Source organism: Carettochelys insculpta, chromosome 23 (assembly GCF_033958435.1).
Source record: "Carettochelys insculpta isolate YL-2023 chromosome 23, ASM3395843v1, whole genome shotgun sequence".
In the NCBI taxonomy this organism is placed as follows: Eukaryota; Metazoa; Chordata; order Testudines; family Carettochelyidae; genus Carettochelys; species Carettochelys insculpta.
Genome location: NC_134159.1, coordinates 13,629,306 through 13,641,348, shown reverse-complemented (window position 1 = coordinate 13,641,348; position 12,043 = coordinate 13,629,306). Strand labels below are relative to the sequence as shown.

The 12,043-nt window shown below is 52.6% G+C and overlaps 1 protein-coding gene across 1 annotated transcript in view; it reads left to right on the top strand.

The window, feature by feature from the left end:
• Window positions 1-12,043, top strand: part of NOC2L (NOC2 like nucleolar associated transcriptional repressor) — a 96,346-nt gene that overhangs the window by 30,232 nt on the left and 54,071 nt on the right. Inside the window, exon 12 of the mRNA XM_074975993.1 lies at window positions 7,384-7,495. Coding sequence (XP_074832094.1) covers window positions 7,384-7,495 — 112 coding nt within the window. The remainder of the gene's footprint in view (window positions 1-7,383; window positions 7,496-12,043) is intronic.

The window sequence follows — 12,043 nt, the reverse complement described above, 5'->3', positions numbered from 1 at the left end:
GCCTGTAGACTACGTACACACACAACCTCTCCTCCACAGATATAAATAGCTGGGTCGTTGATGTGGCATGGCTGAGACGTAAGGACACGTGGGGAGGGTAGGGGTATGGATGTGCGCACATGCCCTGTGTGGCTCTCTGCTTCTCAAGCCCAGGCTTCTCCACCTATACTGCTGTTGGCCTTGTCATCTCTTGCTTCTGGAGCCTTCCCCAGCCCCAGGGAAGGAGCCTTTCACTTGTATGTGGACGCAACCTGCTGTGTGTTCTCTCTGCGCTGCTAACCCTGGCGCAGAGCTGTGTCTCCTCTCATGCTTTTTCCATCCATGGGTGGAATAAATTCCATTATCTGCACCAAGGCATGTGTGGCTGTGCACCACCGATAAAAACACATGCTTGTCCACTGTGGGTGGCTGTGACTGCTCTGCTACCATGGAATGCTGTCCAAGCGTTCAGCTTGCAGGGAACACTGGTGCGTCGTGTACATGTGACTGAAGTTCGGTACTTTCTTGCCTCTGCCATCTTGAGTTCTTTCACGGTCTCTCTTTGGCTTCTGTCGGCATGTGGTGGCACCTCGGTTTGCAGACTTGTGACCTCTTTCTTTTCTGCGGTGAACTTGACTCCGCTTCCTTCTTGCACCCTCCTGGTTTGTGACGGAGAAACGTACTCTGTGCTTTGAAATGGCAGGGGATAGGTGAGCTCTGAAATCCTCATAGACCCGTTGCTAGTTTCTCAGTCTCAAATGCTGCCGGCCTGGGCTCAGAACTGCCCCGGGTGATGGGGATAAACAGGGTCCAAATGACAGTCAGGAGTCTCTCACCCCCAGTTTCCCTTTGCTGTTGCAGCTTTTTAATTGTCCTGCGGACAAGCCTAGGCAGTTCCCCACCTGTGCAGGCAGATAAATCAGCTCTCTAGGGCCACAGAAGGGTGAAACTGGAAAGGCCCTGGGAGAGCAGCCAACAGAACTAGTAGGCATGTGTGATGTACAGGGCCTCCTGGAGCACTGTGTAGCAAGCACGTAACAAGCAGTGCAGGTTTGGGGCTGTGTCAGGACCTGACTGTGGGGTAGAGAGAGCTGGGAACAGAGCCTGCATGACGTTCCCCTGGTGAGCAAGCCGGTGACGTGTAGGCTGGGGTGAAAAAGATGGGTGCAGTGTTTCCTGTAAGCTGAGCGGTTGGACAGCTGCCCTGGGGAGAGTTAGGTGCCACCCAGCTGATTAGCGGAGTGCCCAGAGCCAGTGGCCTGTGTTTCTACTGGTGGTTCACATCCCTCCATTCACACATCAAAATTTGTTCTTCACATGGATGGAAAAAATGAGCGGGAGCCTCGGATGGGTGTTGTCAGCAAACCTGCGTGAAAGGGAGAGGTCGCAGCGTGGGGCACCATGGGGTCTCCTCCCTCAGTCCACTTGCTGCAGCTGCGCTGCCAGGTCCAATCCTGCAATTTCAGCTGCTGGGCAGAGGGCTCCTCCAGGGCTCTGGACTGTGGCTGCCTTCTGGCTCGGAGGTAGCAGAACAGGAACGAAGCCCACAGATCACAGCACAGCAGGCAGTCTCTGGGAGAAGCACCAAGGGCTTGCAACACGTTCAGATAGGACCAGGCTGTTGCTCATTTCTCCATCCACCCTCCTACCTGCTTCCTTGCATGTAACCGCTACACACTGGTGAGAGTCCCATGTGGGCCATTGGGTTGTTTCTCCTGTGCTACAACATGCTGCGGACAGCGTCAATCCAGCAGCACTATCTCAGTCGGTGGCTGGAAGCAGCTACTGAACGTAGGGTGTCTGGAGGTGGGGGCTCTCCAGGGAGGCAGGATGTTGCCCACTTAGCTTTCACAGGGGTGTGTATCTTTAACTGTCTCTCAAGGGTAGCTCAGATCCTCAGCTTGTGTCTGTCTGGGTAGCTCTTTTGGTGCCACATTGCACCAGCGGAAAAATCAGGCCTTAAAGGCTTTAAAGGAAGAGGGTTGATTACACGTGCCCCTGTCATCCTGCTCCCATTGCTTCCCCGCTTCCCCCCTGGAGATGTGGAATAGAGCAAGGCAAATATAGGGGGTCCTCGTTGTAAGCCCAGGTTATGTTCCTAAATAATGCAACTTATGGTGAAACGACTTACAAAGGGGAGTTAGTATCCATTTAGGAATAATGCGATTAGCTTGAGATATGTTCTCAACATGTACAGTTCACACACGTGTGGTACATATAAGACACCTATAATCCACAAAACCAATAAGTAGAAATAGAATAGAAATAAATGAATAGAATAAATAAACAGATAAATAACAATTCGATAAATAAATAAGTAGAAAAAGTTAAGCCAGATCCAGGCTCCCCACCAGTCCCCTGTGACTTCAGGGCTCACTTCCAGGGCCCCAGCACTACAGCACCTGCTGCCTGGCTACCACAAAGCTCTGCTCTGTTCCAGCTTTTGGTCCCTCAGCCCCCTGATGTTAAGTGCAGATCACTGCAACTTATGAATCTGCTTTCCTGCATGAATTAAGGACTTATATGCAAAACGACTTACAGCAAAGCAGCTTATAACGAGGACCCTCTGTATGCCAAGGAAAGCGTGAAGTTACATGAGACCAAATGTGCTTCAGCTCCTGGGCTTGGTTTTATTTTTTAAAGCCGTTCTACTGCGAGGGAAGGATTCCAGCCGACTTCTCTTCTGTAAATAAAACCTTGTCTCTTGGGGAAATAATTTACATCCTGTCTGTTTGTCATTCATCTGGGTGGCATCATGGGGTTGGAAGAGACCTCAGGAGGATATTGATTCCAACACCTCCAGTGAAAGCAGGACCCATTCCCAGCCAAAACATCCCAGCCAGGACTTTGTCAAGTCTTAGCTTAAAGACCTGTAGGGCAGTGGTGAGCAAACGTTTTATGTCGGGTCCCGCATCTCATCCTTGCAATTAGCAGGTCCCCACAACCTGTCTAGTGTTATCCAAACTGACCAGAATTTTGGTTATGTTCATATGAAAAAAACAAACAAAAAACCCCTTTCAGCACGTGTAAGAAAATAAGTCTGTAGAATGTAAAAACTTCATGAATTGGTGTAGAAATGTGACTATACAGACATAAAACCAGGAACATATGTCAACGTTTGTAAGGAGATGAATGAACCTGAGACCCAGCAGCCGATCGTGCTGTGCACCCTAAGGAAATTTCACACCCCCTGAAGTGGCCAGCTCCCCACTTCGTGCACCCCTGCTCTAGGGAAGGAGTTTGGAAATAAGACCTAAGATAGGGTCACTTGAGTTAGAGATGCTGAGGGTTTAATTGCTAAACCTTGCTCAGCGGGGGCAGAGAAGTTTGCCCAGGACACAGGTGATGGCTTAGATACACCTGAGAAGGTCCTGTGCCAATCTGGGTAGGGCTCTGCTTCACCAGGGAGTTTATCACGCCCCTTTGGACATGTTACACAAGCAGAGGGGCAGCCACTAGCATTAAGGACTGTAAGTCTAGGATGGGTAAGTATCAGGTGGCTGCAAGCTGATGTCCTTGCAGGAGGCAGGAAGAACCCTACAGGTTGAACCTCTCTAGTCCAACATCCTTGGACCTGACCAGTGCTGAGCACAGAATGTGCCAAACCAGGAGGTCAGTATTATCTTGGCAGCATTACCAACACTTCCACTGCTTACTGGGGTCTTAGAAGATATTTTGGGGTAAATCAGAACTAAATAACAGCCCAGAACCCTGAGAGCCAGGACTGGTGGCTGGAAACAAAGTTCATGGGACTGCAGGAAACTTGGCCACATTCATGATAAGTGGTTGTCCGGCTCACTAAATTCATGGCAGACTCCAGAGAGTGCCGGACTAGAGAAGTTCAGCCTGCAGAGGGACCTGCTGTTCATTACTCTCCTATTGTTCTGTGTTCATAGTACTCAGTTTTGGGGTATTTATCTGCCCCCATCCTGGCACCTTGAATAGGTTGTGCTCTTGCTTGTGCCAGTTCTTCACAGGGGTGGCTTGAAACTCACGTTGCAAAGGAGCAAATAAAATCCTGCGGAGAAGCTGAAGGAAATAATTTTCTCCTGTTGTTGTTTTGCTTTTCCCTCTGCCGGCAGGTGGCACTCTTGGTCCTAGAAAAGGGCTGAGAGAGAGGAATGGAGAGGGGGAGGGAAAGGTGTGCAGCTCCTTCCCCTCATTACAGGAGGGGACTGGGGAGAAATTACCGTCCGTGGAAGCCTCATTGCTCCAGGCAGGGACCAAGGCAGAATTTGAAATGTGCTTAAACAAGATAACTAGTAGCAGAGGGCTGCCTGCTAACCTCGGAATTAGCTCCCTCGTTTTCTTATCCCTCACCCACCCCAGCCAGCCCCTCTCTGGGGTATAAAACTCATTAAAAACGTATTTCGAAGGATGCGGTGGAGAAGCAGATCTGGCGCAGCTTGAACTTCCACGGGATGGGGATCCTGCCCAGGGAAAGTGGAGGGGAGGCCAGGGGGAGACGATGCCGTCCCAGCTGCTGGGGGAGAGGGGAGCCCGGTTTGCTGGGGGCATTGCAGGGAATTGCTGACACTTCTCTTGCAAATAAGGAGCAAGAAGGATGCTCTGGCTAGGCTGGGTCTCTCCTGACATTGGAACACAGGGAGAAGGCTGCTTCATTGGAGCACCTCCGATTCCTCTGGTGTCTCACGTGCTTCTGCCTTGCCCCCCCACTTGTTTTGGGGTGCACCCCCCACTTCCAGCTCACACCAGGACTGCCCAGCCCTGCCTACTTTGGGGACACATTCAATAAGTACCAGGCTCCTCTTCCTTTTATAGTTAACCAAGCATTGCCTTGGTCCCCTGGGACTCCGTCTCTTCCCTTGCAGGCTGTGCTTGTGAGGAGGCAGGAACCCCATTTCAACAGGCAGAGGAGATGTCGGGGTGTTTTGGGAGCAGCCCCGTGATTGGCTGACTAGCCTTGCCTGGGCTTACATGAACGTTGGAGGGGCTTCCGGCAGCCTCCCCAGTCAGGGAGATTGTGGCGGCCAGTAAGAGGAGTTGCAGAGAGTGAAAATAATTCTTGTCAGGTCGTAAACTTCCTGCTGTGCCGCACCCGGGGCCCTGGCCTCCCGGGAGAAGCTGGGCAGGCGTTTCGGGGTTAGCCATCGCGCCCCTCCACAGCGGGAAACGTGGGCGGGAAACTCAGCAGCCCGAGCCGGCCCTTCGAGGGCCTAGCCAGCCCACCCCCCGCCCCAGCAGGCTGCAGGGCCCTGCTGCGTTTCCCATGCTGCCTCCGTCCCAGCCAGCCGGAGGTTAGGCTGATTGCTGCTCTGTGGAGTGTTCTGAAATTAATGGTCTGGGTTTACAATAAATCCATATCTTTAACAGGTTTATCCCTCGATCAATTAATTCCTGAGGAAGGCTTTCGTCATCTCCAGCGGTGCCAGCGTGTGGGTGCAAAGTAGATTTATTTCCATAATGGATCCAGTGATAATTATTTCACTATTTGGTGGAGGGAGGGGGGGAGAAAGGGGGTGATTTATCTTGGTCGGCGATGCAGATGCTTTCTGCTGCGTTGCTCAGTGGTCTCTCTCTTTTGGGGGGGGACGGGGGACTTCGCCTCTCAGGATCAAAGCTATTCTTTGGGAAGGGCATTGAAAAGTATCCGTGTTAGGTGCAGTTCATTCACGCCCAGGGTGTTCTGCCGGGGGCTGGTGGGCCAGAGCCTTGGCCTAGTGATGAAAGTGTGGGGGGGCCTCTGGCCTGCTGATGGGACAGGGGTGATGGACAAGGGGGGCAATTGCATAGGGGCCCAGTGTCTGAAAGGGGTCTGGAGCTCTCAGCTGCCACCACTGCTGCAGTAACAAGGTCCAGAATCTCCAAGCCCCTTTCAAACATGGTGGGAGTGTCACTCCCTCACTCCCCGTGGCCTCTGAGGGCTTTGGAGAGGATGGTTAGTGCTGTGCTCTGGTCGGCGCTAAGGGCTGACTTCAATTGGCCCCACCCCTTCCCCTGAGGCCCCGCCCCTTCCAGCGCATGGAGTTGCCCCCTAGGCATGCCATGATTGTTGGTCCTGTTGAGGGCCTGGGGTCAGTTTCTTTATTCTCTGCTCTGCCCCTCACTTGCATTGCAGTCCGAGTGCCCCATATGAAACACGGCTGCTGTGGAAGTGGAAGGTCCTGGGTGAAGGTGCTGCATGAGCACAAGTGAATTACAAACTAAGATAAGTCGGACAGATCAGGCCGTTACCATTCTAGATCAGTTTCCAGAGCCATAAACCCTGTGCTCCTGTTGCTGAGACAGCCAGGGCTGGGGAGACTAATCATGATTGTGGGTTTAGAGATGGTAATTACTTGACATGCCTGTACCAAAGCAAACCTCAACCCTTGTTTCCCCAGGGTGGTTGGAGCACTCCGTCCTGGAACAGTAGTAGGGGATGGTAATAAAAGGCAGTATTTCCCACAGTGCCGTTGTGGTCCCCTGATGAGCAGTGTTGCCTGGTTCTGAGTAGAGCTCTGCCTGGTTGCTCAGTTCTTGTCCCCTTCCTGCCTGTTGGGTTCTGGTTTAATGGATGGGGGAATGATGCTATTAGGGACATCAGAAGACAATGCAGGAGTACACGGGAATTGCTTGAACTGTGGTTTTCAACTTTTCTTCATTTGCGGATCTCTAAACATTTTTGAGCGGTGTCACACACCCCTTTGGAAATCTTAGACGTACTCTGCAAGTCCCTGAGGTGGGGAGAGGACCACTGGTTGAAAATCACTTGCCTAGGAGGAGGACACAAGGAGGATGAATCATGGTTGCAAGAACTTGGGGTGCTCAAGTCAATGAGGAGCTGAAGTCCGTGGGTTGCACACTGGCCTAGTACAAGAGGTCACTAGGGAAGTCCGTAGGTTTCACGCTGGCCTAGTGCATGAGGTCACTGGTGAAGTCCTTGTGCTGCACGCTGGCTTAGTGCATAAGGTCACTAGGGAAGTGCACGCTGACCTAGTGCATGAGGTCACTAGTGAAATCCTTGTGTTGCATGGAAACAAAAAAGGAGTCCAGTAGCACTTTAAAGACTAACAAAATAATTTATTAGGTGATGAACTTTCATGGGACAGACCCACTTCAGCAAGTCAGAGAGTAGAGGGGGTCTGTCCCATGAAAGTTCATCACCTAATAAATTATTTTGTTAGTCTTTAAAGTGCTACTGGATTGCTTTTTTGTTTTAATAGTATATAGATTAGAACGGCTTTCTCTCTGTTACTATTCAACTTGTGTTGCATGTTGACTTAGTGCATGAGGTCACATCTCTCACTGCAGGCTGGCCTGAACAGCTCTGACAGCCTCCTACTCAAGAGCTAAAACAACTTGCCTTTTCAGGTAGAGAGGCCTTTGCCATTAGCATTTAAGACTGTAGATGTGATTAGCTGCTGACCTCACCTGCTGACCTTCCCTTTGTCTTCTTTCCAGGTTGGTACCCACTGCTCGTTTTTACCCCCTGCGGATGCATTGTGTCCGGGCCCTCACGCTGCTCTCTGAGAACACCCGGACCTTCATCCCTGTTCTTCCCTTCCTCCTGGAGGTAAATCATCCCGGTCGGCTAACAGCAGCAAACACACACATGCGATCTCCCTGGCATCTGCAGGCAGCTGCTCATGCTCTGCACTTCCTAAGCTCCTTTGCAGGGTTCAAATAGTCCTAAACAGGGTTGAATTTTCGCTATTTATGTTTCACTATCTATGTTGCAGCCTTGGAGGCTGCTGGGAACTGATGGACAAAAGACATTTTTGTGATGGCTCCCAAACAGAACTGAACCCTTCCCCGGATAGCACAGAGTTGGGGATGCACTACACAGCTTAGTGCTGCTGTGCTGGTAATACTTTGCCACGCTTGAAGAATGCTTATGGTTTCTCCCCTTTCCAGGGCACGTTCCCCATCCCCAGAAACGGATTGTGTTTGTGAAAGGAATTGTCTGTGTCGAGGCTGCGGGTTGTCCCGTTCATAAATTACCAAACCAGAAGTGATCATTGTGGTCATTTAGTCTGACGTACATAGCCCCAGCCTGAACTAATTCTTGTCTGAACCGGCCAAGGATGGAGAAATCCACCCCAGCTCTTGGTCAGTTGTCCCAGTGGTTAATTATAGCCTGGTTCAACGATGTTACAGCTCAGCACCGGACCTGAATCATCTGATCTGCCTGAGATGTCCCAGCCAGCCAATTGGGGATGTAACTTTGCATTCTGTCTCTGGTGCTTCTGTTGCACCGTTTGGATCTTGGGTTTTAGCTTTCCCAACCTGGGAGTGTGAAGGGTACAGGAATTGAGGGGCTTGGCTCTTTCCACCCACCTCAGAGCCAGAATTGAGCTGAAATGCCAGGAGCTTCTTGCTGAAATCTGGTTGCGCCTTTTATATGAAGAACACATTTCTCTGTAGTTTGTTCTTGATGAATGGGTGTTGAATGGTTATAGGGTCCAGCAGATTAATAGGTGGCTTATAACTGTCTACTGCACTTTTGAGTGATGGGCTTCTAACCGCGTGTAACATATTCTGCTCCTCCCTGCTGGTGAGCTGGGGAGGCATGTCTGACTCTAAGTGTGACCGTTAGTCCTCGCTTGATGTGAACAGTCGCTTGCGGCCATGATGTTCTGACTCAGAGTTAATAATAGGCAGAATTCTGCTCCCTTCGCATGTGTTTTCTCTCAGCTGGGCATAGGTGTGGGCATGTGACTCGCCACGGTGGCCGCTGGATGCCATTGGAGGTGTCACGTGAATGCAGCCACAGTGACAAGGAACCTGAACTAACCAACTGGAGAACTTGAGTTTGAGTAGTGCTCGCATCTGCCTGGGCTCTGGCACCCCCTTTCCTGCCTCCCCCAGGCCCTCTAAGGACAAGAGAGCAGGTAGTGGCCTGGGGGGAGGGAGGTCTTTGTGTTAAGGCAGCTCAGCGCAGCAGTTCCAATGGGAAATGGGAGGAACTGCGCTGATAGGCTTTGCTGGAGCAGAACTGTCAGCCCTGCAGACTGATGGCCACGGTCCACAGAATAGGCCCTGCCAAAGTAGCATCAGGCCACGTGTCTCCTGGGGGCTGCCACAGCTGGGGGCCGTAGGGGCCAGCTGTAGGTGTGGAAAGGGGCTTCGTGCTCCATGGTGCAGACAGGCCTTGGCATCTCCAGGCTGCCTGCAAAGGGCCCTGTATTGCAGTTGATTTCTGTGGTGGTGACCTGGACTGAGCTGGCTGGATAGCTTTCCCCAGGCCCACTGAATGTCTGTCAGGATGCTACCACTGCAGTCCACTGAGTTCTTGTGGTTTAGGCACTGGAACGAGCCTCTAGAGGTCCATGTTCAATTGCTAGCTCTACTATGGACTCGCCAGGCTGTGTCACTTATCTCTAACTCACCTGTAAAATGGGAGCCATTGTCCTGCCTCAACTGGTCGGATTGTAAGCTCTTAGGGGTGGGGCAAACTCACTGTGTGTGTGTACAGCACCTGGCACGGTGCGGCCTGATCTCAGTGTGTACAGCACTGGGCGCGGCGGGGGAGGCTTACCTTGGCGTGTGCAGTGCCAGGTGCTGCAGGGAGGCTGTTCTCAGTGTGTACAGTGCCTGGTGCAGGGAGCCTGATCTTGGCATGTACAGGGCCAGGCATGGCAAGAGAGGGATGAGGGGGTTGATCTGGGTGTGTACAGCACCGAGCATGGCAGGGGGGCGGGGCCTGATCTCAGTAGGGCTGCCCAGGCAATGCCATTGTACATATGACTAACAAGCTACCTATTCCTTGGTGAAAAAGACGAAACATCCTGAGCGACTACCCAAGGTGTTCTGCAGAAAAAGCCTGTTGGACATAAAAGGCTGCTTAAAATAGCTGCCTGCAAGCAAAGCCTATTCTTAGTCCCCGTGAGGTGGGGCCGAGCAGGCAAACAATCAGCCCCTCACCCCATCCCGCTCCCCCGGCCTTTCTCACAGACCTAACGCGCTGGCTCCTCTTCCCCTGAGCCGGCCAATGCGAGGGAGCAAGCACGGAGGTGGCGGCTCAGCCTGCGCCCCGCAGATCCGGGTTGGGGCGAGAGCCCTGGCACTCGACACGTGGGGAGGGAGAGGCTGGAGGGGGCCCTGGGTTCGTTGCTAGTCCGGTTCTGCTGAAGCAAAGGCGCTCGCGGTTGCATGTTGTTGTAAACGTTCTTGGCAAACCACATCCCCTCAGCCGGTGGAAGCGAGGGCTGTTTATAACTCGCTCCCGCCCCGGCTCTCCCTGGCTCCGGGAGGGGTGGCCCTGATCTTCGCCTCTTTCCTTCCTTTCGCCGACTGTTCTTCAGAGCTCCTGCCAAGCCTGCCGCAGGATAGGGGCATCTCCCCATGGCTCTGCAGGGTTGTTTTTTCCTCAGGATCCGGGAGATAAAGGATTTGCCCCCCGCCCCACCCTTCAGCCCTCTCTCCTCTTCACACCTCACTCCCTGCAGCCATCACCACCACTTCAGTGGCGAGCTCTGTATCGGGTCCTCACCAGCTGTTACCGCGTTGCATGCGGAACTTCCTTCTGGTTTCCGCAAGCCTCTGACCACATCCAGGGCTGCTGTGTGTGCGCCTGTGCTCTGGCTTGGCACGTCCAGAGGGTGGGGAGGTGTTACCAGGGGGCTTCCTCAAAATGCTTCGTTCCCTGTGACAACATAAGAGGATTGAAATGGAGCAAACCTCTCTAATCTGCCGTTATCTTTCCAGCCTCCCCTAGCAGCCACAAGTAATGTATCAGTCCTGTATCGAGTCTCTGAGAGCTGTCTTTTCAGTCTCTTCCCGCCTCCCTGTTCCTCTCTCCCTGGTTGTGCTAGTATCCACGTACCATACAGTCCTGAGTGCATTTCCTTTCCTTTCCTTTCCTTGTGAGGTAGAGAGAGATTATCCCTGTTGTACAGAGAGGGAAACTGAGGCCCAGTGGATCAGTGACTTGCCTGGGGATGCGCCTGGTGGTCAGTGGCAGAGCTGTGAAATGAATCCAGATCTCCTGAGTCCCTACCTGATTCTTTAGTGATGAAACTCTCCTTATAGGTCTTCAGCTCTGCTGGGACTTAGCCCGTCTTCTCTGGCTTGAGACCCCAGGGGTGTCCCCTGTAAACCTCCCATCACACTCCAAAGTGCGAAGGTCAGTTTTAAGCCCAGCTTCCATAGCAGCTTCGTTGCTTCACTAAACGCCAGCAGGCATAACAGGCTTTAACTAGCTAGCTAGCTAACTAGCTTCCATAGCAGGCAGGATGGGAGTGTCCCTGAGGGTCTGTCAGTACCACGGGCTACCTCTGGAATCCATGACTCTGTTTTCTGTGTGCACACTCTGGTGGTGTGCTTGTGATCACCCCCCGTGCCCATGCTCTGATGCCGCCTGGGCCTGTTGGCGTAGGTTCTGCAGGATTCCAGCAATCCGTTTCTCTGGAGCCCAGTAGCTGGCGTGTTGGAGATTGTGGGTTTGGGCTTTTTTTGTGAGTGGCAATAGTGCTAGTTTACCCTGCGTGCAATCCAGGAAATCCAGCACTCACTGCATGTGCCCCCATCCCTGTCATCACCAAGCTTTCCAGAGCTGGCAGATTGAATGTCTGTGCGATTCCTCAAGGCACAGGAATTCCCTGAGCCCCTGCCACTGTGAATGAGAGCTGGCTCCCTGATTTATCTTGACAAGAGCTTCTGTTCCTCCGTGCAGGCAGCCAGCCGGCTCCTCTGGATCTCTGCTTTCCTGGAGGGGGTGGGAGGGAAGTCTTCCAAGGTTACCTCTGGGGGGAAGCGGGAGGAGGAGGAATCTGAGAAGGAGACTGAAGGGGTGGCAGAGGGGGGCAGCATTTTGGATTCTTCCCCCATGCAGACCGTGAAATCCTGTTGCTTTTCTGGTGCATCTGTTGTTTGGTGACAGGCGGGAGAATTGGCGGTTCAACTGCTGGAAGGCAAGTGTGAGTAAACAAGGTGGAAGTCTCCCCAGGGGAAGTCTTGGTACGCTAATTTAAATGTAGCTTCTCCTGGGCAGGGTGGGGGTGAAGGCAGGAGTTGTTCACCACACTGATCCTGAAAGCAGCAGGTGTCTTGTCTCAGGTGTGTAGTCGGCTGGGGGCTCAGGCAGGTGTGGGACGGTCTCGACTGTGTCTGCAAGGGTAGG